General features: G+C 38.9%; 1 protein-coding gene across 2 annotated transcripts in view; it reads right to left on the bottom strand.

Annotated features, from left to right (window-relative positions):
* Positions 1 to 580: 580 nt before the first annotated feature.
* LOC146352519 (guanine nucleotide-binding protein G(q) subunit alpha) overlaps positions 581 to 24292 on the bottom strand; it is a 122801-nt gene continuing 99089 nt past the window's right edge. For both annotated transcript variants that reach the window (XM_084834251.1, XM_084834252.1), the window contains exons 4-7: positions 21471 to 21599; positions 18856 to 18985; positions 4179 to 4332; positions 581 to 2733 (exon numbers count right to left, since the gene is read on the bottom strand). In XM_084834251.1, the coding sequence (XP_084690377.1) occupies positions 2543 to 2733; positions 4179 to 4332; positions 18856 to 18985; positions 21471 to 21599 (604 nt within the window). In that variant the 3' untranslated portion in view covers positions 581 to 2542. The remainder of the gene's footprint in view (positions 2734 to 4178; positions 4333 to 18855; positions 18986 to 21470; positions 21600 to 24292) is intronic.

Here is a 24292-nt window from a genome sequence, read left to right as displayed (position 1 = left end):
ATAAAAAGATGAGAGAGGAAAACTAACCTTTTCATTTGCCAAAGAACAATGTAATGCAGCACATAATTCCAACAAAGTGTGTTCTACCTCTGTGTGAAACCCCCTGAAAACTTGAATTGAAACGTCAATGACGTGTGCGTGTGTGTGTCTGTTTGTTTTCAGTCCACTCCTACTCAGGGTTGTGCAAATGATTTTACACAGCATGATGCTAGTACCGCTCTGCACTATAATTCCTTTTGTAAAAAACAAACAAACAAACAAAAACCCTAGTCAGAAATAAACTGACAAAATTTTACATTCTTCTCTCTTAAAAAAGTAAATAAAATAACATTATTTAAATTGTGAATTATCTGTAAGACATACATTACAATTACATAGATACATATCAATACAGCACATTCAATCTGCCAAAATTAAGGATTACAAAACCAATATGGATGCTGCCATATATATATATATATATATATATATATATATATATATATATATAATGTACAATGATTATAGCATTCATAATTGCACTATACCTACAACCATTTTAAAAATTACAAGAATTTTCATAAGGGAACAAAAGCAGCCCGACATTTCATTAATTTTAATAGAAAGGGTTAAGGGTGAATGATATTTCATTAGTATTTATTGACAGCTATTTACCAAGTACAGCCGTGGTATCAACCATGCTTATTATAATGGGAATCCTGCACCAGTGCCACTGAGATTAATGCTTGGTAGATTGGACCCACAGTTAAAACTTTGGTACTAAACTAATAAGCTGTTCTCACTGTCTCTTCTGCCAAAACAACTGCTCTGGAGCAATCATTTCGACTTAAGTGCATTTTAGGAGACATGGCATTTTAGAAAAGTTAGTCCAGTTTCACATGTGACCCCCCTACTCCTCATACACACAACTCTGCAACTTGACAGCAATCTTATTTACAGGATTGTTTTAAACAAAACCTAACAAAATTAGCTTTCAACCCAAGATGTAATAAAAGGGACGCTCATCAAGGCATGTGCAGTCTTGTTGTTGTTTGATTTTATTATTACAAATTGATATACCTATCCTATGCATGTCTACTCAAGAAGAAATTCCAGCTGAGTTGGGACTTAACCCCAGGTAAATGTGCACAGGACTGCAGCCTTAGTCTTCTAATATGGTTTATTCAGCCATTTGATATATCGTAAAAACTCTATGAAAGGCTTCCATTTAGAAATTCCCAAATCTATTAATTAAGTAACCATACCAAGGATGTTTTATTTTTAATTTTGTATTTTTCAATTAAAGGTGCATTAAGAAAGATCCCCCCCACTGTGCAATGCTATGCCACCTTAGATAAGTGTAAAACTGCCTTCGAATTAACAGACCATATGCATGTGTATATGTAGCACCAAATAACATTTTCACTCACACTGCTTTTTTTTTTTTTTTTTGGCATTGAGAATGGAATGCTTTCTAATACAAAGAGGGAACATAGAAGCTGAAATCTAGCTGCTTAAACATTTGGCAGTTGTCTGGAATAGATTCCCAATCAGTTAACTTGGCATTTTAATCAGTATCTTACATTTCAAACTTAATGCTTTTATATATATTTTTAAAAGAGCCAAATTTGGCAACATGAAACTGTAGACAGTAAAATAGAACTGCAATTGTTATGAGAAATCTAGATGGTCTAATTAAAAAAAGAAGAAGTTCTGGGCTATTGTATTGTCCATGACATCTGTTTGGCATCTGTGATTAGGGAAAAAGAAAGAAGGAACAACTCTGGAAGAGAAAAAATATAATGGCACGTGGCAATTAAAAAACAAAAAGCTATCCTACTTCATGAATTCCTTTTGTGTCTTAGTAGTTTGTTGCTGTGTTCTGCGCAGTTTGCTGAGTTTCCAGGGTACAATAAAAGGTAAAATCCGTAACACTGCTACAATTAATGTTTCCACTGAACAACACTCTCAGCCTTCAGTGCAAAGACAGTACCAAAAAGCAGACGTATTTGACCTCTCTGCCAAAAATTAAGAAATAAGAGTATCAATACGTTTGATCCTTCAAAAAGGCAGTTACTGAAAAATCAGAACAATTGATGGCTTAGATTCTAGTGATAGATTTTTCCTGACCAGATTACTATAGAGGAAAACCAAGAAATGAAACTTGGGGGAAAGGCCATTGTACCTTAAAAAAATTAAAAAGACAGAGACAACAAGAGGAGGGAGACACCAACTTGATTTTGCTTCAGTAACCCCCCCCCCAATCAATCCATGCCCCTATCCTTTGTGAGTGCACAACTGAGAATTTAAAACACATTGAGTCACAAGGTTTTGACTTAAAAAATGAGGAAATATGCTGCGAATGTAGTTCAGCATCTTTTGTTTTTCCTCTGTAAAGTTTAAATAAAATCATAATATTTACTATAAACTCTGTGAACATTAACAGAGTCCAGGCCAGCAATAAATTAGTATTATGCAGATCGTTTTCACAGATAATACAGTCCCTCTTCAATATCTTCAATTGCCCGTAAGGGGTAGGGGGGTGGAGAGCTAAGAGGCACAGTTAGACCAAGTTGTACTCCTTCAGGTTTAACTGTAGGATAGTGTCCTTGACAGCAGCAAAGACGAAGCGGATATTCTCCGTGTCTGTGGCACACGTGAAGTGGGAATAGATAATTTTTTCACTCTCTGGATTCAGGTCGACAAACATCTTCAAGATGAATTCCCTTGCTGCTTGTGCATCCCGCTGAGGTCCTGTTATTACCAGGAAAAAGTAAGGTTAGCTTAACTTAAGCCAACTAAGTATATGGCTGTTATCTTCGTTATGTAATGATCTCTGTGTACCAAATAGGAAAAGAAATGGTTTCAGAGAATGTTTTTAATACACCACCCCTCCAACAAACCATTTCTATACATCACTTGATGTGTAATCTTGTACGTGTCTGACCAAGACAGGCCCTTTCAAAAATAAATTGTGGGATTTTTCAGAAATTGCTCACAAGCAAGAATTTCCCAGACATTGCCTTCAGCTGGAAGGATAGGGCTTATATCACCTACTGCACCGTTAGCAAACAAGAGGAGTGGGGTGGAAGAGGAATGAGCAAATACGAAGACAAGTGGTTCTAAATACTCTCATCTCTAAAGAAGGTAACAGAGCAAGTCCTTTGCCTACCAAACCTCCTCTTCCTGCTCACACTGGGAGAAGAAAGGGTATGCTCACCATGCCACTGCAGCTACTGGAGTGGGGAGCAGAGGAGAGAAGATCTGTGGACTTTCCAAGTGTGGGGAGAGAGAATGAGCATAGGAAGTGGGGGAGATAAAATAAAAAGAGTTTCTATTCAGTCCAGTTCCTGTAGAAATGTTCAGTAGTTGTACAATTTCTCTGTACTTCTTAATGTGAGGGAAGATCCGCAGTGTCTCCAATGAGAGAGTGGGATTGGGGTGCAAACACAGTGAGTATTTATGCGTAAATACTGAAACATTCCTTTCAGCAAGATTGTGCAGGTCTCTCCTTGTAGTATCTGAATTTGATACATTCGACTACGTTAATCACATCAGACTGGGAAAAACTACAAAGGTATTAAAAACCATAACCTTCCTAAAATTTGTTTCTGTGAACAGCCAGAGCTTTCAGCACTGTTCCACAACGTCCTTCACTCAAATGAATCATGCTTGCTTCCATCCTAAATCTTCCATCCTAAATCTTATCCAGATGAATGAAAGACATACAGCAGAGGTAATTCAGGGGTTGTTTCTCTAATTACCAAACCATCATCTGTCATTATCAACAGCTAGTTAAGTAAACTGAATGCACTATTTAATTGGAAGCAATAGGTAGTATCAAATGGTGTCATTCTGGAAACTCAAATAGAGCTATAGAAGCTCCACTGAATCTTTCTGTTGCGCAAGCGGTTGCTTATGCAACCAATTAACTTGAGCAAATGTAATTTTAGTTGGATTCTCCTCTTCAGCATAATTTGGAACGTAGTTTCCGCTAGCACAAAATCATTTGCGCTAGTGGAATAACACAGTTGGATAATGCTCCTTGTTCTGTATGGTAATGTAAATACTTTGCGCTGGCATATCTGAAGACAGAGACAGACAAATAGTTAATCCTATTCTCTTCCTGTCAGCCCTGTGATGTTGTCTTCTTGCTATCAGCTCTGCAGTATAAAATCATATGAAAGGATCTCTCTTACCATCATACTCCGGGAAATAGTCAACTAGATGGGAATACATTATTTTTTCCTCTAGAAGATCTTTCTTATTTAAGAACAGAATTACTGAAGAGTTTTGGAACCAGGGATATGTGATAATTGTCCTAAATAGCGCTTTGCTTTCCTCCATTCGATTCTGGAGAGGAAAAAAAATATAATTACATGAGAGAATCACACACACACACACACACACATACGCACTCACTCTCTCTCTCTCTAACAGAAATTGTAGTAAATGCTCCAAATGGCATAGTCTGTAAATTAAACTTTTCACCTTCAATCAGGTTCACGTGAAAATGTTGTTTGGTATAAACTCTTAGATTTAATCATAACATCAACTAGAAATGAGCAAAGCGCATGCATGATCCTCCCCTCCCCTTGCTCATGGCTTGCTTTTCGGTTTCCTGTTTAGCACTAGCCATAGTTTGTTGCGATATCTGAATCAGTCAGCTATACTTAGCATCTTCTCTCCAAACCAGAATAAGAATCTACAAACCATGGTTTTTGATCCTGGTTTGGAAGGCAAGTGCTAAGCATAGTTTGCTGATCTGAACATGGCAGCAAACTATGATGGCAGCAAACTAAACAAGAAACTGAAAGGGAAGCCACAAGAAAGAGGGGATGGAGCACATGAGGTTTCAGCTTGTTTTGAATACTCCAAACTGAAGATTGAAGGATTGTCTGAATAAAGCTTTAAAGAAGCTGAACTTCAGTCCATGCTGGAAAAGGAATGAAAGTGACAAGGAATTAAAGAGAAAGTATATGGGCTCCTCTTTAAAGAGCCTCAATGATTTTTCAACTGGATGCATATGCTATATATTTGGTATCAGTCGTTTTTCATAAAGACCAGAGTAGGCAGCTTACACGACACCGAGAGTTCCTTTTAAGTTGTGACAGCAAAGATTTCCAAACATATTTGTCCAACAATGAAAGATAGAAACTTTTTATTATAAATGTGTGTCTGTGTGTATGCTGTAATCTAAGGATTGTAATAAAAACACAGAGGCCACATAATCCTGAGAGTCAAAAATTACCCTATAGCATAGAACTGTAAAACTGAAAGAGACAAAATGGCCATCTAAACTAATGCAGGCTTATTCTTCCAAAAAGCTTCTTCACTACGATACAGACTGAAGTATGTCATAAGCAGAGGATCAGGTGCAGGAAGGTAATTGCAAAGCACATAGTTCCTGTGAGATGAACAGGGCAAGGCAAACATCGTTGGTATCTTTAGCCTATTTGACTTGGAGGGGAAAATTTGCAATACTAACATGGCCCTAAGTCAGGCTCTAAGTGGGAGCATTAACTGCCCACTGAATTTTTATAAAAGGAAACACTTAAAGGAGCAATTCTACAACCAACATCCTGCTTTTAGTTGTAGCAGAATGGGAGTCTTTGGATTCTAGTCTTAGTAAAGACCTTGTAACTTTGGCACATTTTTAAGTATCACCCTGCAAAGTGACACAACGCTTCATGTGTTCCACAGAAATGACAAGAAAGGATGCACAGGTGACCTGCACTTCCAGAAATCCCTTTTTGTCTCATGAAGAAAGCATAAGGTTTCTAGTGAGTGAGTGAGTGAGTCTGTCTGTCTGTCTAATAAACTGCATGGTTTTATGCCATATCATAAATCATTATACCACATTATACTTTACTTTCACAGGCTGTAATTTTTTTGATAGGTGGACAAAATTAATATCACCACATGGAGGATATGCATATTTCCTCCTTTGCATAAGGCTTGGAAATGGAAACAGACGGTTCACAAGTCACTCATGCTTCCAGTCTCACTGCTTCTGTAGAATGTGTGGAAAAACCCATCACTAGGTACTAGACTTTACCCATAAATGTTTTTTGCACCTAGTTTGATATATCTAGGTATTAATATCCAGAGGAGTAGTTAGTCTGTTGCAGCAAAAAACATACAGAGTCTTTTGGCATCGACTCACACACTTATTATAGCATAAGCTTTTATGGACTTCATTAGATGCATGAATTGAATCTAGGTACCATTTAAAAAAATAGGGTTGTCTAATTTAAAAAGCTATGTTCATCACTTGCTGATTGTAGTAACAAGCATGGTTGGAACAAGAAATTCTCACATGTGAATAATCTATCACAGATTCATCCTCACATAAAGAACCATCATGCCATGTCAGTAGCAACAGTTCACACATTTAAATTGGGCAAAGTCATGTCAAGAGATGAGTGGTGGGACATCAAGTGATAACCATACATGTGCGAATTAATCCTTCATTTCTTCCCTAGAGACTTTGCTGCTCTTCCAAATTAAAAGTTGGAACTAGTTTATGATCAACTTGCTCTAAGGCTATTGTTAATATCAGCCCTAATGCATCCTCACTACATACTAGACTCAATACAATATGGCATCATTGGCATCCACACTAGGCAGTTCGATGAGCCTTGAATGTAGGCTCCAAAAAGCTGGATCACACCTGCATATAGTTCTTTCAGTCTTTCTCAGAATCAATTCCACCATCATCCAAGTCCATTTTTAATAGTATACCACAAAACCTTTTCTTTAGCATAGATAAAACCTTTAACATAGGCTTGAATCCATACTATGCCCCTCCTCCTGCAACAAAAATATTTCTTTCTAGAATAAGCCTGAAGACCTGCTGGAACAGTTACACCATTTACCAATAATAACAACATCCACTTAAATTATGGCCCCTTGGGTGCTTAGTGTAGGGGACAAGCCATGTGTTCTTTCCAGAACTCTTCACAAATGGTTCAACATTCAGCCAAGCCTCTTCTATAATGCCGACGTCTTCTTCATATCTCACTGACACAGAAATACATTATGTTATTTGTATAATTTGTGATCATTCTTCCAAAGAAAATGCCATAAGTTACCCCCTGAGAATAGGCTTACAAGATAGTAGATATTCTTGATTTTTGTGAATTATGCCAAGTAATAAGCTGTGAAAATAACTTAAGACTCAACATTCCAGTTTAAAAGCAGATCTTCCATTAGCTTTGAGTACTGAAGCACACACTACCATAAAAGGTAAAATAAAATTCCTAGATGACAAGTACAAGGTAGGCAGGGCCCCAAACCTAAGTTATATGGTGGTGTGTGAATACAGAAGTTCAAAACAACAAGGTTTGTGATCATACCTTATGTAAAGAAAATATGTGCTGTTCTCCTGAATATTTTAAGTATATGCCTGGCAGTAGCCAGCAGAGACTGCTACTTCAAGGAATGCCAAACTTAAGTAGAGGTGGAATATGTTGTTTTGATTCTCCAGAACAATGAAAATAAAGAAACTGCTTGAGATTAAAATGAAATATTCTCTTGGCTTCAAGCTACGGTATACACACTGTGAATGCCAAAGAACAAGGAATTATTCATCAGAGTAAACACTCTGCTTATTCTTCCATGTCTTTCTTTCATTACTTATTTATGCTCACATTCACATCTAAAGGACATATTCATCTCTAAGTCTTAGAGTTCATCTCGACTGGGTCCTTTATTTCCCATTTAAATATAAACCCCACAATGTTATGCATAGTACATAAAAACTACTTTTCTTTCCATATTTGGATGCTTGTCATTGGTAAATACAATAATTGTGAAGTGATGCATAGAAAAATTTTAGATTGCTGAATTTATACTAGGGTGTGATACCACACATGCAGTCATCCCAGAACTAAACTGGGCATGAAATGCAGACAGCTTCAAAAATGGGCTTATATCAGAAACCATAGATTTCTGTTGCATAGTTGCAGTGCAAAAAGGCTGGGATATTGGCAGATGGCCTTATTTACAGAGGGGAAGTGGCTGCAAATGTTCTGGAAAGCAGAGAGGGATTCAGAGTATGCAGGGTTGATGGGCAGAATCCCAACGCAACAGAAGAAAGCCCAAACCTGAAACTAAACTTGAAGATACTAGTCTCAAAACCATCAAAGTCATGCCCTGTGGAGGAGAGTGCCAGAGACCTCTCCCACAATTGCATGGGCCCTGAAGGATTGATTACAGCAAGCCTGGTTGGTAAATTTCAGGCAGTACTGGAAAAACACTCCTTTGTGTTCCTTATCCAAGTGGAAGAGGCAGCAGTCATGGCCAATGGTGGTAGGAAGCTGGCCAATGTAGGAACTGCATTTAAAAAACAAAAAACAGAACAAGGTTGTTGTGCCATAAGTACACTGTGCTGTCCAAGAGAACCCAACTCCAATGGAAGGTGACACGTAAAAAAAAATAAAGCAAGAGAAATCTCCAAGTAGGAAATACTGAAGGAGAAAGAATAAAATCTGAGTAGAGCCATGGTGGGAAGAAAAAAGCTTCCCAATAAGAGGGCGTCCCCCAAAGTTGCTGCAAGAACAGTGAGAAGAAAACTGAATGGGAAGGCACTTGGCATGTCCCTGGGGCATTCCTCTCCTTGAGGAAAGGGAGGCTGAGTGCCAAGTCCCTGACTAAAGCTGTAGAATTTTCTGAGGTTGGCTCTGTGCAAGCACAAAATCCCATTACTGTGAATCACAATGAAGAACTATTTGTTCTGTGAAGACCTGTAGGTTGCTATTACTGTTCTCAGCTTATGCCATGAAAAATGATGTCCTAATTTTATTAATACTCTGCTGAGATAGTAACATCTGGCAGCCTTTATGTTTTGTTTTCATACCAAACATATATATTACATTCTCATCATACCATGAACCTCTATTTGCCTTGCATTTAACTACCTGGATGTCCTATCTTTCATGATGACATTTAACAGATAATTTGGAGTGAAATTGTAAAGGAAAAATGAGCCTGCATTAATTTAGAAAATAGCAGAAAGAGAAAAAATGCAATCATTTGGCCAAATTTTGCAGTCTTGTTTACAGACATTAATAGGAATACAATATTTAGTTAAATTAAACTCCATATTAGTCTGAACAGAGGCTAATCCAGATATTTCTGTCCAGAGGATAATAGTACCATCTAGTGTTCAAATAGTATAAATTAAACACATCCAGCCTTAATCTATTCCTATGTGAATGGGAGAAACATTAACACATTTTTATAATGTGTTATAAACCGCCCAGAGAGCTTCGGCTATTGGGCGGTATAGAAATTAAATAAATAAATAAATAAATAATGGGGCAGGAGGACTTGAGGTGACAGGCCTGTTGCATAGCTTAGAAAACCTTGGAAAGAGTTGGGCTGGCTTCAGGGCCCATTTGGGGGACAAAATATAGGGTATAAATGTACACATGAATATTTTCAAGTTGTTTTTTTCAGCTTTACTGAAAGTTTGTCACATTCATCAAGAAATTAAGGATGTAAACAAACATGTTTAAATCCTAAATTTATTTGTTTGTTTATTTATTACATTGCTTAATCGCCCATCTGGCTGGTCACCCAGCCACTCTGGGCGATGTACAACAATACAACAGTTTAAAACAATAAAATTTCACATTAAAACATCATATTTCTAAAAATACCCTAACCCACCCCAAATGCCTGCCTGAACAACCACGTTTTTAATGTGTGGCGGAAGCTCATTAAAGACATGACTACAACTTTTCATTATAAATCATCTGTCTAGTGTATATATTTCCTATAGTTTGGGCGTGCCCCTAGAACTTTCCTTGTCTCTGGAGGCCCAGGTGACCTCAATGGCCTGGAGTGCCCATTACCAACTTTGGTTGGTGCACCAACTATGTCCATTTCTAGATAGGAATATTCTAGCCATGACGACTCATTCACTGGTAAGCTCACGGCTAGACTACTTTCATGCCCTCTATGTGGGGCTGCCCTTATGCCTGGTTTGGAAGCTGCAGCTAGTGCAGAATCAACAACTAGGATGCTCAGTGGAGTACCTAGCTACACACATAGTACACCTGTGTAAAAAGAACTGCAGTGGCCGAATATTAGCTATGGAGCCATGTTCAATGTTTTATTATTGACATTCAAATCCCTAAACAACTTGGGATCAGGATACCAAGCTGGCCGCCTTCTCCTATTTACATCAAATTGATTCCAGAGATCTTCCAAGAAGGCCTTACTGGTCATCCCATGACCAACAGTGTGTCGTCAGGCAGCAGCATGTACATGGGCCTTCTTTGTAGTAGCACTCACCCTCTGAAATACTCTCTGATGTGTGGTTTGACTGGCGGAAAATGTAGCGAGCTTCAAATGCCTCTTGAAAATGCATTCGTTCACTCAGGCTTTCCCTGACTTTTAATCGATCATGACACTACTCTGTTTTATTGCTTTTATTGTCATGTTTTTAGGTACTTATTGTTTTATACTGTTTTTATATTTTATGTGTTTCTATGTAAACCACTTAGAGACCCTGGGATGGTAAGCGGACTAAAAGTAGCTTAAATTAAATAAATATGCAATATTTTTCTCAAGGATATAGGCTCAAACCTAGAGAAAATAAGAAGTAATTTTCAGTAACTTGGCAAACTATGTATTCATATGGGTTCAGTTATACTGTGGGTAAAACTATGACTCAGTTCACATGAAATGCTAAGCCACCTTGGAGGATAAGCCATCATGGGTTGGCCGTTTGCTCGCTAACCTATGTTACTCCTGACAGATGATCAGGCAAGTGGCAGCTCAGTGTGGCTTGTTTCCCTCGCAATCCTCCAGCCCACTCCCCACACATATCCCAGTTTTCTTTGTGGTAAAACCCATCTCATCTCCTCATCCCAGCCCCCTCCCCACTCCGATTGATGCCCCTTTTCGGAGAACTTACTTTGTTCAACACCTTAAAAAAAATGCCTCATTGTGCCTCAGAATTGTGCAAATGAGGTTGTATTTGGGGGAGGGTGTTGGTCTTTCGCAAGTGCGCAGATTCAGCTGTGTAGTGTAGTTTTGCCTGCTCAATTTCCTTGTATGTTTCAACTGTCAAAGGGAGCATGGAGGTGGAGCAGGTTACATACAAGGAAACTGACAAGGCGAGACTGCATATCGAATAATTTCTGCACAGTTGTGAAGGACCAGGGGAGAAATAATAGTAAGAGAACAGAGGAATCCATTTGCGTAATTCAGAAATACCGAAAAAGGGGAAAAATGCAAATAAAGTAAGTGCACCAAAGGGCAGTGGGACAATATCTCCCACTTGGCAAATGTAATCCTCTCACTTTTAAGTCTTGAACAGATGCTTGTTGGTGTCCTCCACCCTTTTAACTCTTCCCTGAGTCTCCAGCTAGTCCAGAAATGGGAGTTATTGGCTCTCCCCTTTTATTTACATACCATGTAGATGTGTTTCTCTTTGTGTTTTACTCTAGTGTAACTGTACACGGCCCTTATTTCTACTGGGACCACAGTACACTGGAGGGGAGGATTAAATCTCCTACTTTGCTTCTCCAAATCCCTCCTTGTGGCAGTTAACCCCCACCCCCCTAGACACAATTTTCTTTTTTTAATCCCCTTGTGGGGGCAGGATTTCAGGAAGCAAACTGGGTGTTTGTGTGAGAAAGCTCAGTTCTCCCCAGCCACTGCTCTGTGGTCCGGATCTGAGTTGGGGCCATGCACACCTACACTAGAGTAAAAAAACAAGGGGCCAGCATGCTATTTAATTAAAGTGTAATTTGACCCTATTTTGAGTATTGTAATGTAGTGTCCCCAAAATACTTGTAACTTGCATTAATGCATAACTATGAAATTAAAAGACGCTTGCTCCTGGGGAGGAAAGCTATGGCAAACCTAGACAGCATAGTAAGAAGCAGAGACATCAACTTGCCAACAAAGGTCCGTCTAATCAAAGCTATGGTTTTCCCAGTAGTAATGTATGGCTGTGAGAGCTGGACTATAAGGAAGGCTGAGCGCCGAAGAATTGATGCTTTCGAACTGTGGTGCTGGAGAAGACTCTTACGAGTCCCCTGGACTGCAAGGAGGTCAAATCAGTCCATACTAAAGGAAATCAACCCTGAGTGCTTATTGGAAGGACAGATACTGAAGCTGAAGCTCAAATATTTTGGCCACCTAATGCGAAGAGAAAACTCTCTGGAAAAGACCCTGATGCTGGGAAAGACTGAAGGCAAAAGGAGAAGGGGACGGCAGAGGATGAGATGGCTAGATAGCATCACGGATGCAATGAATATGAACTTGAGCATGCTCCGGGAGAGTGCGCAGGACAGGAAGGCCTGGCGTGCTATGGTCCATGGGGTCACGAAGAGTCGGACACGACTGAACGACTGAACAACAACAAATGGGGAATCTAGTGAAATTTTCAGACCTACAATACACCTTAGGTTAACATGTTAGCATTATTGCTTTTTAATATATCCATATCTGAAAATTTAGAAATTAAGTTTTCAATTTCATGTGCACATCTAAAAATATACACACACATCACACGCATTCATCATTTATATACACAACAATCTGCAGCATATTCCTCTTGCTACACTCTGACATTCACTCATTAATTGTTGTGAACCTCCCAGAGAGCCTTGGCTATTGAGAAGTATAGAAATGTAATAAATAAATAAAATTTTGCCTTTGCTCAGCAAAGTATTTCTTCAGTTGGACAGCCTTTAAATTGCCCACTGCAAAATATCTGAATGCTTTATGTTCCTCTCTGTTCTGGATACCACTTTGTTAGGGAGAATAACTTGCTAAAGCAGCAGTGCTGAATCTCAGGCCCGCAGGCCAAATCCACCCTGCTTGGGATTCCAATCCAGCTGGCTGGGGCTCCCCCGATAGCCACCCCCTTCCCCTTCCCCTGGCCCCACCCCCTTTCCCCCGACTGCCAGTTGTTTGGTGGTTTCCTGGCTTTTGTGCATTTTTCTCCATTCTAAAATGTTGACATGTCTCTCCTAAGGTATAGTTACTGGTAGAGAAAATTTTAAGCTAAAATGTCGGCATTTTTGGTCCTGCCCCCTTTGCCTTCAGCCCTGCCCACCACTGAAATGTGGCCCCCGAGGGCTTCTCCAAAATTGAATTTGGCTTTTGGGCTGAAAGAAGCATAATACCCCTGTACTGAAGGATGCAATCTGACATGCAGATATCCCAGTGAAATCAGCTGAAGTTTTAGTATTGATCTTAGACTGAATGTGGTCAAAATTATGTCAGTTAACAATCATTCAGATGTTCACAGTAGGAACATGCGCCAGTAAAGGCTTTATACTTCTTTTGTTTGAGAGCAGTCATTTTAATTGTGCACGTATATCGCCCAAAATATGTGTATATGAGATAGGTGTCTCCATTGTATCACACTATATAAAGAGATACCAAAAATCTTAACATTAGCTTCATATTAATGAAGAGAGCCAGTGTGGTGTATTGGCTAGAATGCTGGACTGGGAGCCAGGAGACCTGGGTTCTAGTCCCCACTCGGCCATGGAAGCTCACTGGGTGACTTTGGGCCAGTCACAGACTCTCAGCCCAACCTACCTCACAGGGTTGTTGTTGTTGTGAGGCTAAAATGGAGAGGAGGGGGATTATGTACGCCACCTTCGGTTCCTCAAAGAGGTAAAAAAAGGTGGGATATAAATGTAATAAATAAATATTGATACAGGAATGGCAGCCTCAAATAATGCTGTTATCAATACATTAAAAAGATATTTCTCACACTTCAAGAAACCTACAAACATGTCAGAAAGCAATTATTTCTTAACAAGAAAGAACACACACAAAAAACTGAAAATGGACAAGGCAAATTGATGGTTGGTTTTTAAACAAAGCTAAGAGGTCCTCTTAGAACATGCACAATTCAGTTAAATATTTAAGAAGGAACAAAGTAGAGCAACAGAGTATTGTTTAATCAAATCTCTTAATTAAGAGATTAAAAGATCAAACAGATGCAAAGCAGGATTATACTATATCATAGGCTCGTAGTGGTGCTAAGGGATAAAGTTAGATGCGTGAGTTATTTTCCCCTTTGCGTTGATATTTTCATAAAGGCTCTTAACTCAAAAGTTATTTTTGACAATGTGAAAAAAGTCCATATTTGCATTATACATTCCCCAAGTTTGAATTAAGATAAATGTGTCTTAAGTCATATCATGACAACTCTGCACTAGACCAGTAATTTTTTTTTTTTTTTTACCAAATGTATAGTACTTGATGGTACAATTATCCTAAATAGTTTTTCAAAATAGCCATATCAATTATAGACAGTCCATTTTTCAAACAAAACAATATCAGTTCTATCTGGCAGTCTACAGACCCCCGGTGTGATTACATTTCGACTATGAAAGGTCTTCCTCAGGTACTCCTATAGACATGACACATTCTAATAACAATTGATAGAAACAGAAAACAGCCCACTAAATTAATGGGTTAAAAGTGAGATGATCCCTCTGAAAAACCCAGGCAGGTTTAAATGAACGGATTGATCTGTTAGTGTTTCTGTAAACCTTCTTTGATGAGTACTGTGCCTTTAAATTGTGAACAGCGTTTCTGTATACATACTGTTGCATTCACTTGGTCATGGGAATATCTAGACATTGCGAAGGGCGAGGTGGAAAAATCAAGTTAAAATTAACTGTAATTTTTTTATATGGGTATGTCAGTAAAATTTGGGGAAACATTTAACATTACAAATGCTACTATTTTCCCTTTAGATTATCTTACTCTTAACCGATGGGTTAGGTGGGCTATTTTGCCTTTACTGACCAGTAGACCACTGAAAGAATTCAGTCGTTCAGGAAAGTGAAACTATTTCTCAACATTATCAGTTTCTGTCAATTGTTATTAGAACATGTCAGGTCTACAGGAAAATCCGAGGAAAGCTTTTCATAGTCGAAATGGAATCACACCAGGGGTCCGTAGACTGCCAGATATAACTGATACAAGTGTTTTTGTAAAACTAATGGCCAGTTAGAACTGATACTGTTGTGTCTGGAAAACTGACTGTCTATAATTGATATGGCTGTTTTGAAAAACTATTTAACATAACTGTACCATCAAGTACTAAATGCTGTAAAAAAACCCAAAACATTCACTGGTCTAGTGCAGCATTCTCAGTTTCTTACACTTGGAGTGTTTATTTTGAGTTTGTTACTGGGAACCTTGTCTTTTCTGTTCTGTATAGTTAAATCATATCATGCCATAACAAGCTCCTTAAACATAGTAAATGTTCAATGATAAGTAATTTCCAGGCTAGATTATCCCCATGTACATTTGCATTTAAATACAGTTCAGTTTGTAATGAATGTAGATAGAAAACCTACACAGCATAAAAAGAAAATATCTAATTGACCAGAGATATATGTCTGCCTGAGCTGGTTCAAGGTAGAATTTCACAGGTTTGGAAAAAATATTCCAAATATAGGAGCTAGTCTTTTTCCAATTCCTTGAGCTCAAGAATAGAAACCTACCAACATGCCTCGAAGTATACTCTGCCTACCTATCAATAAACAACCAATGTGAATGTCCTTCCAACTAGCAATTCTTGATACTGTCTCTATCTAACCATTGTTTTACAGTGTTAACAATAAAGGCCACAAGGTCGTATCTATTCAGGTTTTTGCAGGGTTAAAATAAGCACGTTTTCCAGAGCTGTTGTAGACTAGAACAAAGGATATGAGAGACATCTGAACTCTCTGTATTACAGCTCATCTATGCAAAGAGCAGATCACACGTTAAAACAGTTTCTGGACTGTATCACTGCAGACTACTGGTGAGGAGGTTGCATGTTTGAATGGTCTTCACCACCCAAACCTAGCACACAGAACACTAGTATGCCAGGGAAAACAGCTATGCTACAACCGTTATCAGGATATCTGCTTTTAATATGGCAAAGCCTTCACACACACACACACACACACACACACACACACACACACCATCTGGAGATGGCAAAGGGTGAAGGTGGCTGCTCCAGATGTGAATGAAGTGGGTTTTGCTCACAGCCTGCTCAAGACACATGTTAAGCACGCCTTGCCTGATCCCTCCCAACTTGCAAGAAATCAAACAGGAGTGCTTGGTTTTACAAGTGTGTCTCTATTTGATTTCTTACAAATTGTTAGTGACCAGAATCAAAATTGAGCTAAGGAATATTTGGGCGTGGGGAGGTCAGAGATTAAATATGCACCAGGGAAATAAAATGACTTTTATTTCATTTCATTTCCAGACTGCCCAATAGCCAAAGCAGTTTGGGTGGTTGACAGAACTTACATAGTAAAAACAAAATAACAAACTTTACCGCACAAAACTTAAAAACAATTTAAAACAGCTAGAAACAGTTACAATAAGATACTGATACCTGATAAAACAACTGACATTAAAATCCTATCATATGCCATCAAATGTCTGGAAGTACAGGACAGTCTTAACTTGACACTGAAAATTTGATAATGTTGGCACCAGGTGGACCTCAGGGGGGAGATCACTCCACCATAAAGGGGCTTCCACCAAGAAGACTCTCTCCTTTGTTGCCATCCTCCAGGCTTCCCTCAGATGACAATTGTAGTGTACAAGTAGGTTCATACCAGGAGAGGTGCTCCGTCAGGTATTGAGAGCTGTGTAAGGCTGTATAGGTCAAAACCACCACCTTAAATGAGGCTTGGAAATGTACAGGAAGCCAGTGCAAATGGGCCAGAATTAATTTTAAATGTTGAGACCTCCTGGTCCCTTCTATCAATCTGGCTGCCATATTTTACACAAGCTACAGCTTCCAAACTGTCTTCAAAGGCAGCCAAATGTTGAGTGCATTGCAGTAATCTAACTTGGAGGTTACCAGAGCATACACTACTGAAGCCAGGTTATATGTCCAGATTGGGGCAATGCTGGGCCACCAGCCAAAGCTGGTAGAAGGCACTTTGTGCCACCGAGGCCATATGAGCCTCAAGTGACAATGATGGGTCTGGGAGAAGCCCCAGGCTATGAACCTGCTCCTTTAGGAGGAGTGAAACCCCATTCAGGTTCAACACCTTCCATCCTGTCAGAGGAACCACCCACCACTGAAAAAACTGGAACATATACTATGTTTAGGAAACGAACTAAAAGAGGAATGAAAAATATGTAACTCTGAGGAATGTTACGACGAAGAAACAAACTTAAGAAGAGCCATGATGAATCAGACCAAAGGCCTATCTAGTCCAGCATGTTGTTTGTACAGTGGCCAACCAGCTGCCTGTGGGAAGCCCACATATAGGCCATGAGTGCAATAGCACCCTCCTGCTCATGATCTCCGGCACCTGGTATCTAGAATCTGGAAGTAATATAGCCATCATGACTAGTAGCCATTGATATCCTTATTGTGCATGAAGTGGTCTAATCCCCTTTTATAACCATCCAAGTTGGTGACTGTCACTGATTTTTGTAGTAGTGAACTCCATTGTTTAACTATGTGCTGTGTGAAGAAGTACGTCCTTTTATCTGTCCCGAGTCTCCCATTATTCAGCTTAATGGAATGACCTCAGGTTCTAGTATTATGAGAAAGGGAGAAAAACGTCTCCCTGTCCACTTTCTTCACACCAATCATAATTTTGTACACCTCTATCATGTTCCCTATACTTGCATTCATTCATAATGATAAAGATAGATGTTTTCAGATTTCACTGAAAATGTACTCTTGGGGCCAGAATGCCATTTGCATGAACCAAACTCTTCCACTGTTTATTCACACACACACACACACTCTCTCTCTCTCTCTCTCTTATACTTTCCTTCCCGCTCAATAAGTTTTCCCTTTGAACTGAAACTTAATTGAAAGCTAAAGAGTGGAACAGATTCAGTTTTTGAGAAAGGTCTAGTTCTCTGGAATAGAGGCACTTCAATCACTAAGACTGAGAAAAAGCACATGTATTGAAAACTGACATCGATATACAAATCAAACAAAACAGTTCTGGTAAAACAACCAAGTGCTGAGTTTAACTGAAGGTGAATACAGTTCACTGAATACTTTTCATTGTTTATGCTTCTCACCATAGAGCACATTGACTGTGCCCTCAGTCAATGTTGCAGTTCACCAAGCTTATCTGAGGCAGCAGGAAGGACAGTTGGCAAGGGGTGCTCCAACTCCTCAGTGGACTGTTCTTCCCAGCTGAGGTCCAGGACTACAAGTCCTAGCATCCCCAGTGAGAATATGACAGAGAGGCCTGGGGCGGGGGGAGAGGACAGCAGTGGCAGTGAAGGTGGGCACAATTTTCCATTATACCAAGTGATGTGCATGCATATGTGAAATGGCCCTAATCTGAGATTGTGACAAGCCTAGCATTATTTATTTCATTTTATTCTTTTGAGTTATTTCCCTTGACAGCTTGACAAGTAGAAGTAATTTCAGCACTACTTTGGGTACAATCAACTGGTGGCTTGTGCTATGAAAGTGTCTATTATATAAAATGAAATAACATTCATTTGAACAAGGTTCTTCTAGGGAGAAGTTTTGCATCTACCCTCTACCTTGACTGAGTGATTATAAACAGAGATTTTATAATGCCATAAAACATCAGACAAAACCGACAAAACCAGCTCAGAAGCAGTAGCCCTTCTAAATTGCTAAGAAATAAAAAAAGGTCTTAGCCAATTTCCAAACATGGGAGAACCATGTTGGCAAACTTCTTTGAGCAGGGTGTTCCACAACAAAGGTGCCACAATGGAAAAGGTCCTGCTCATAATCAACAGCACATCCTCAGAACGCCTTGAGGAAATATCAGCAAATTTATATGGGAGATGTATATGAAATCAAAAGTTGCCTTATATTTTTAATTACATCTATGCTCAGGAGTGCATTTTTTAATCAGTGATTACCTCATTGTCTGATTCCACAAGTACTTGATCATATTCACTAAGGGCTACTAGAAACATAATGGAGGTGACATTTTCAAAGCAGTGTATCCATTTTCTTCGTTCCGATCGCTGGCCCCCCACATCCACCATTCTGAAATATTAGCAAAATCAACAGAGGTCAAGAAGCAAGATATTAAAAGTGAGATTATAGATATACTTATGCAGTATTATATTATTTACATTCTGCCAATCAGTTTGAATGACAACAGATCCCATCAACTATACACTGGCATTCTATTCAAGTTTTAAAAGAAAACAGGTATAAGTTCTGCTTTATGAGTGAATTGCAAGAGGAGAATCAGACTAACGAGGCATCCAGTCTGTAGTAACCGAGTAACAGCCTAACATACTTGAATAGAACTGCAACGAGATTATTCCACAGTAAGTAACTGAGGGATGCAGCCTTATGTTTTTAAAGTCTCTGAACATTAATATTTTGTCCACCTAAATCTTCAGTCTATAGAAATAGTTGTCATCAGATGCCGAGACCTATCTTGCATGGTCTTGAGATATCTTTTAAAAGTGAAAGTTGGGTTATAAAAGATTCTGACAAGTAATGTGACTATACAAAGCTTGGGGAGTGTGTGGAATGAAAGTTTACATGCTGTCCACTCCATGGCTGCATTTGCCTGTAATGCTACATGGATGAGCCTATGTCAGCCTTGGGCATGTACATTCCTCTCGTGCATCTGCAAAGGTGATCAGAAGCTTCTACATCAGTTCTTAATTAACCACAGTTTACCATTACATACAAATCCTAAACTGTGGTTAACTATGGTTTACTAAACAAACCAGCTTCATAAACCACAGTTTAAAGTTAGTTTGTTTTAGTAAAGTATAATTAAGGCTAACAACAGTTTGTCTGGGTTTGGATATTATGACAAATTGTGGTAAATCAAGAAGTGAAAGCTTCTGAACTCCTCCTTGCTGCTGCACCAGAGGAGAAGGGATGAGCATGTAAGACCCTGATTTAGTGTTATGTGTGAATACTGTAATACTGATGGTCCAAAATAGTATGCAAAATATATATTTTTTTAAAAGAGATAGCTAACAACCCAAATGCGTTTTTAAATAATTCTATACAAATATCTAAATTGGGAGAACATGAATATTGGAATAGAGCTGATGGGAAAATATTACGGACACATCTGACTAAGACCAGTTTTGTTTTGTATTTCACACAGAAATTAAAGATTTCAATATGTTATGTTACTTAGGAAGGCTAATGTATCCAATCATAATTTCAATTTTTGTTAAGAATTGTTAGTACCCCACATATCACTGAGCAAGGGACTTATCCATTACTTTTAGTTCAAGTAAACAGTAAAAAAAAATTTGTAGAAGATTTTATAAGCACATTATAGTTAATTATAACGAATTAAAAAGATTCAAAGATGAAGCTTTCTGCTTGACATGTTCAACAGTTTGCTCCCTTTCAAGCTGCTTATGATAATCTTTTGAAGTATTTTAAATAGGGACAGCTAATGACAGCATAATAAGGTAGTAAAACACATACAAATGCAGAGATTTCTATTCACTAACAAGTTATTATTTTAAGTTTATTCTTTAAAGATGAAAGATGAAGCAGAATTTGCAGGCAGTATTTCATATTAGCAGCTGGATAGTGGATGCAATCTATTATATACATTTGCAAGCATATGCATGGAGACTGACTGGCTTTCATTTAAAAAAAAATAGGTGCTCATGCTCAATTCATATTTAAGTTGTATTCATACATTAATACAAATAAAAGCACATCACTTCTTTCTTTGGGGTTGAGTAAGCAACAAATCACTCTCTCCTCTCTCTCCCAGTCTTTGACAATGTAAACTATGAGCCAATTCCTACTGCTCTGAGGTGGTGAAGATCTCAGAGTGAGAATGGCTTGGCTGAATTTGCACCTGTGTGGAAATCACTGCTTCCATTTTTTTTAAAAAAGGAAGGGGGAAAAAAACCTTGCAAACTAATATTTTCTAGGGCTGTGCTGAAAATTGGCTCCATATTTTTTCACCGACCCTCATTTAATTTTATAGAAAATAAATTGTCTTTGTTTTTGTTTTTTTCTCAAAAGAGAAAGAACAGTTCGGTGATATTCTGCTAGGAAGGGTGCGGTGTGCTTGCTCTTACCTTAGTTACTAGGTGGGTGAGGAGTGTGTGCAAGTGTCTTATTATCACTGTACAATAATCTCTCTGGCAGTCTACAGCCTCCCTGGCTTCTTGCGCTTCAAGTTTAAGCCCAGGGAAAGACATCATGATGTAACGCCTCCTTTTCAAGATTAGGAAGCGTGGGCAGCCAGAATGGCTGCAGAGTGATGGCGAGATGTATAACAGAAAGAAAAAAAAATACATCATACTCACAATGATAAGGTAAGCTCAAAAACACCACAAAAAGAAATCCTAAAGCACCCTGAGCATGGGACAGAAAATCAGAAGACTCTTTCGTAGGAAAAAAAACCTTTTGAGAAATTGGACGACAGATCTTTGCACAGTATTTTCTATTATTAAATTTGGCTATATTTCACACTGCTGAAGTAACACATAAAATAATTGAAAAAAAAACAACATTTTTTTCCTACCTGAAAATGACGCTTTGTAAGTCAAATGGATATTCAATTATTCCTGTAGTCGGAACGCGAACTCTAAGCACATCTTGTTGGGTGGGCAGATAGCCAGAATCTGCTATACGGTCCAAGTCATTAAGGTAACTGTAGACAGGAAAGAAACAACCAGAATGAAGACAGGGATACTATAATCCCACTGATGGAAGGAACAGTGTGAAGATGAAGAAAGAAGAGAGTTTGGCTGGGGTAAAATTCTAACAATCTCAGGGAAGACAACCGAAAACAAGTTATCTTGTCACGGTAAATACCAGCTCTCGCTGTGTGTGTGTGTGTGTGATTTGAACAAAATATGTTCAGTGTCAAATAGGCATGGTAAGATTAACATTGGGGGTAAATAAAATGAAAACTGAGCCAGAATGCGGACTGCAATATGTAGATTGGGTGACAGTTCTTTATTACATAGAACTCTAGTTTGGTATGTTTTAATAGGTCTGCTATGTTTAATAGGTGCATAACTAGTGGTGAATTAAGAAACAATATACATTTATTTAGCAGTCTCTTTAAAATATGCTCTTAAAAAACAGAACTGAAATTGGGAGGTACCATAATCACCAATGCACCTTTCTTGCAGAAGATCCAGACAAAATGAAAGTCTTCTGGAAGAAACTGATGAAAAGAGCTGGTCACAACTCACAGCAGCCACAATGACACACATTAAATTACTCAGGGTAGAGAGTGAGAAGAATTCCTGGATGTCGAATTCTGTAAATATACACCACTGTATTTTTACTATATCCTTATATACTGACACTTAAACATTAACTAAAGTTATTCTGGCAGGGGCAGTAGGGTGGGTGGATGGATTCTAAAAAGAATCAAGTCCACATTTATTTCCTGTAAATATCCATAATACAATACAACCAGTTAAGCAAAACAGAACAGACTAAAACACACAGAACAAACTTTCCTCTAAAATGCCTGAGCAGATCTGAGGACTGGTGTTGGTACCAGTCAAGCCTCTTTGGGAAGATCATTCCAGAGTCGGGGCATCACTATAGAAAGGGCTGTCTCTCTTGTGAATACATAACGCACCTATGCTAAGGAGGGTACATGGTGATGGGCCTCTTCAGAAGATCTTAAGATGCTGAGAGGTTGCTATGGGAAGAGGTGGTCCTTCAGGCATTTGGGCCCAAGCTTTAGATGTTAGGGCTTTAGATGTAAGCACCAGCACTTTAAATTGGGCTCAGAAGTGAATTGGTCTAATATGAATAGCTCTAGCTGAACCAGTGAAAATTCTGGCTGCCAAGTTCTGTACTAACTGAAGCTTCTGGCTTGCCTTTAAGGGCAACTAATCAACTGGGATAAGTAAACTGGTAAAAATCAACAATATCCAAAAAAATCCCTGATAATATAACTTTATATCTACAGACTAAAACCATACAGTCATCATACAATGTAAGGAAGCATAACCAAAGTGTATGATCATTTCATTCAATACCAAAAGTAACCAAATGCGTTTTTACCAAAAGTCTTCTTCAGTGATCTAGTATGTAAATAGGTATATAAAAAGACACACACACACACACACACACACACACACACCCTATCCAAGCTTCTCACATACATTCACAATGTAAAATACTACAGTGTGTAAAATACTACAGTGTTTCCACGAATTCAGGCTCATACTCCTGGACTTTGCCAAACCAAAAATAATGTGTGTGCGTGTGTGTGTGTGTGCGCGCGTGAGGGAGAGGGAGGGGAGGGAGAAATATAAATTATATCAAATAGAAGAGCCAGGTCAAGAATATGTCCTGAAGAATGTGTCAGGCCAACAACGTATTGAGATGGCCCAAGAGGTTGTCATGATGGCCATGAAGTCCTGAGCTCGCCTTTCCAATACTTATTACTACTGAAATCCCGCAAGACAAGCATCCTGTGATTTTCCAACAGCACTGTCTAGATCACCTCAGACAGGAGGACTGATAGGCTCTGGGGAGATAGAATCATAGGATGATAGATTAGGGATTCTGCTGGTGTACCCGTTTTCTCTGGCCCAGGACAAGGCATGAACACTGAAACCCAGCACTCAGACAAACTGGTTTCCTGGTGAGGAAGATGGATTCCTTAGAGGTGACAGCAACCCTCAGCCCTCCAACCTATGTTGGTACTGTATGGCATATCCATGTGCACAAAGCTGGAATAGACTAAATTCACACAGTTCATCCACCCAGGATTAATATACTATGAATACGATTCCTGCTGATCATACTCAACTGCAGCAATTGTGTTATTCTCATAACTGATGCCTAGATGGATCTTTCTCATCCTCGCTCAAACCAGCTGCCAAACATAGTTCTGCATTAGTATTGTTTCTCCCTTTTAGATGAAATATCTGAGAGCTGCATTTATCCCCAAGCAACAACAAAGCTTGATGTTTTGAGAGCCAGTATGGTGTAGTGGCAAGAGTGTTGGACTAGGAGCTGGGAGATCCGGGTTCTAGTCCCCACTTGGCCATGGAAGCTCACTGGGTGACTTTGGGCCAGTCACACACTCTCAGCCCAACCCACCTCACAGGGTTGTTGTTGTGAGGATAAAATGGAGAGGAGGAGGATAATGTAAGCCGCCTTGGGTTCCTTGCAAGAGGAAAAAAGGCGGGGTATAAATGCAATGAATGAATGAATGTATGGGGAAAGTCTAACTGTTAAGCACCATTCAATTTTAAACTAGCCAAACTATTTTTTTAAGAACAGACTTGCTAGCTGCCAATGGATCATTTCAAATTAGCTTACATTTAAAATAAATTAACCTTAGCTTAAGAATGCCAAGATTGAAAC

This window comes from Heloderma suspectum, chromosome 2 (assembly GCF_057233095.1).
Source record: "Heloderma suspectum isolate Gila_16-S chromosome 2, 16-S_ref, whole genome shotgun sequence".
Taxonomy (NCBI): Eukaryota; Metazoa; Chordata; class Lepidosauria; order Squamata; family Helodermatidae; genus Heloderma; species Heloderma suspectum.
Note: the sequence above shows the minus strand (reverse complement) of the source record. Positions and strands in the feature narration are given on the sequence as shown.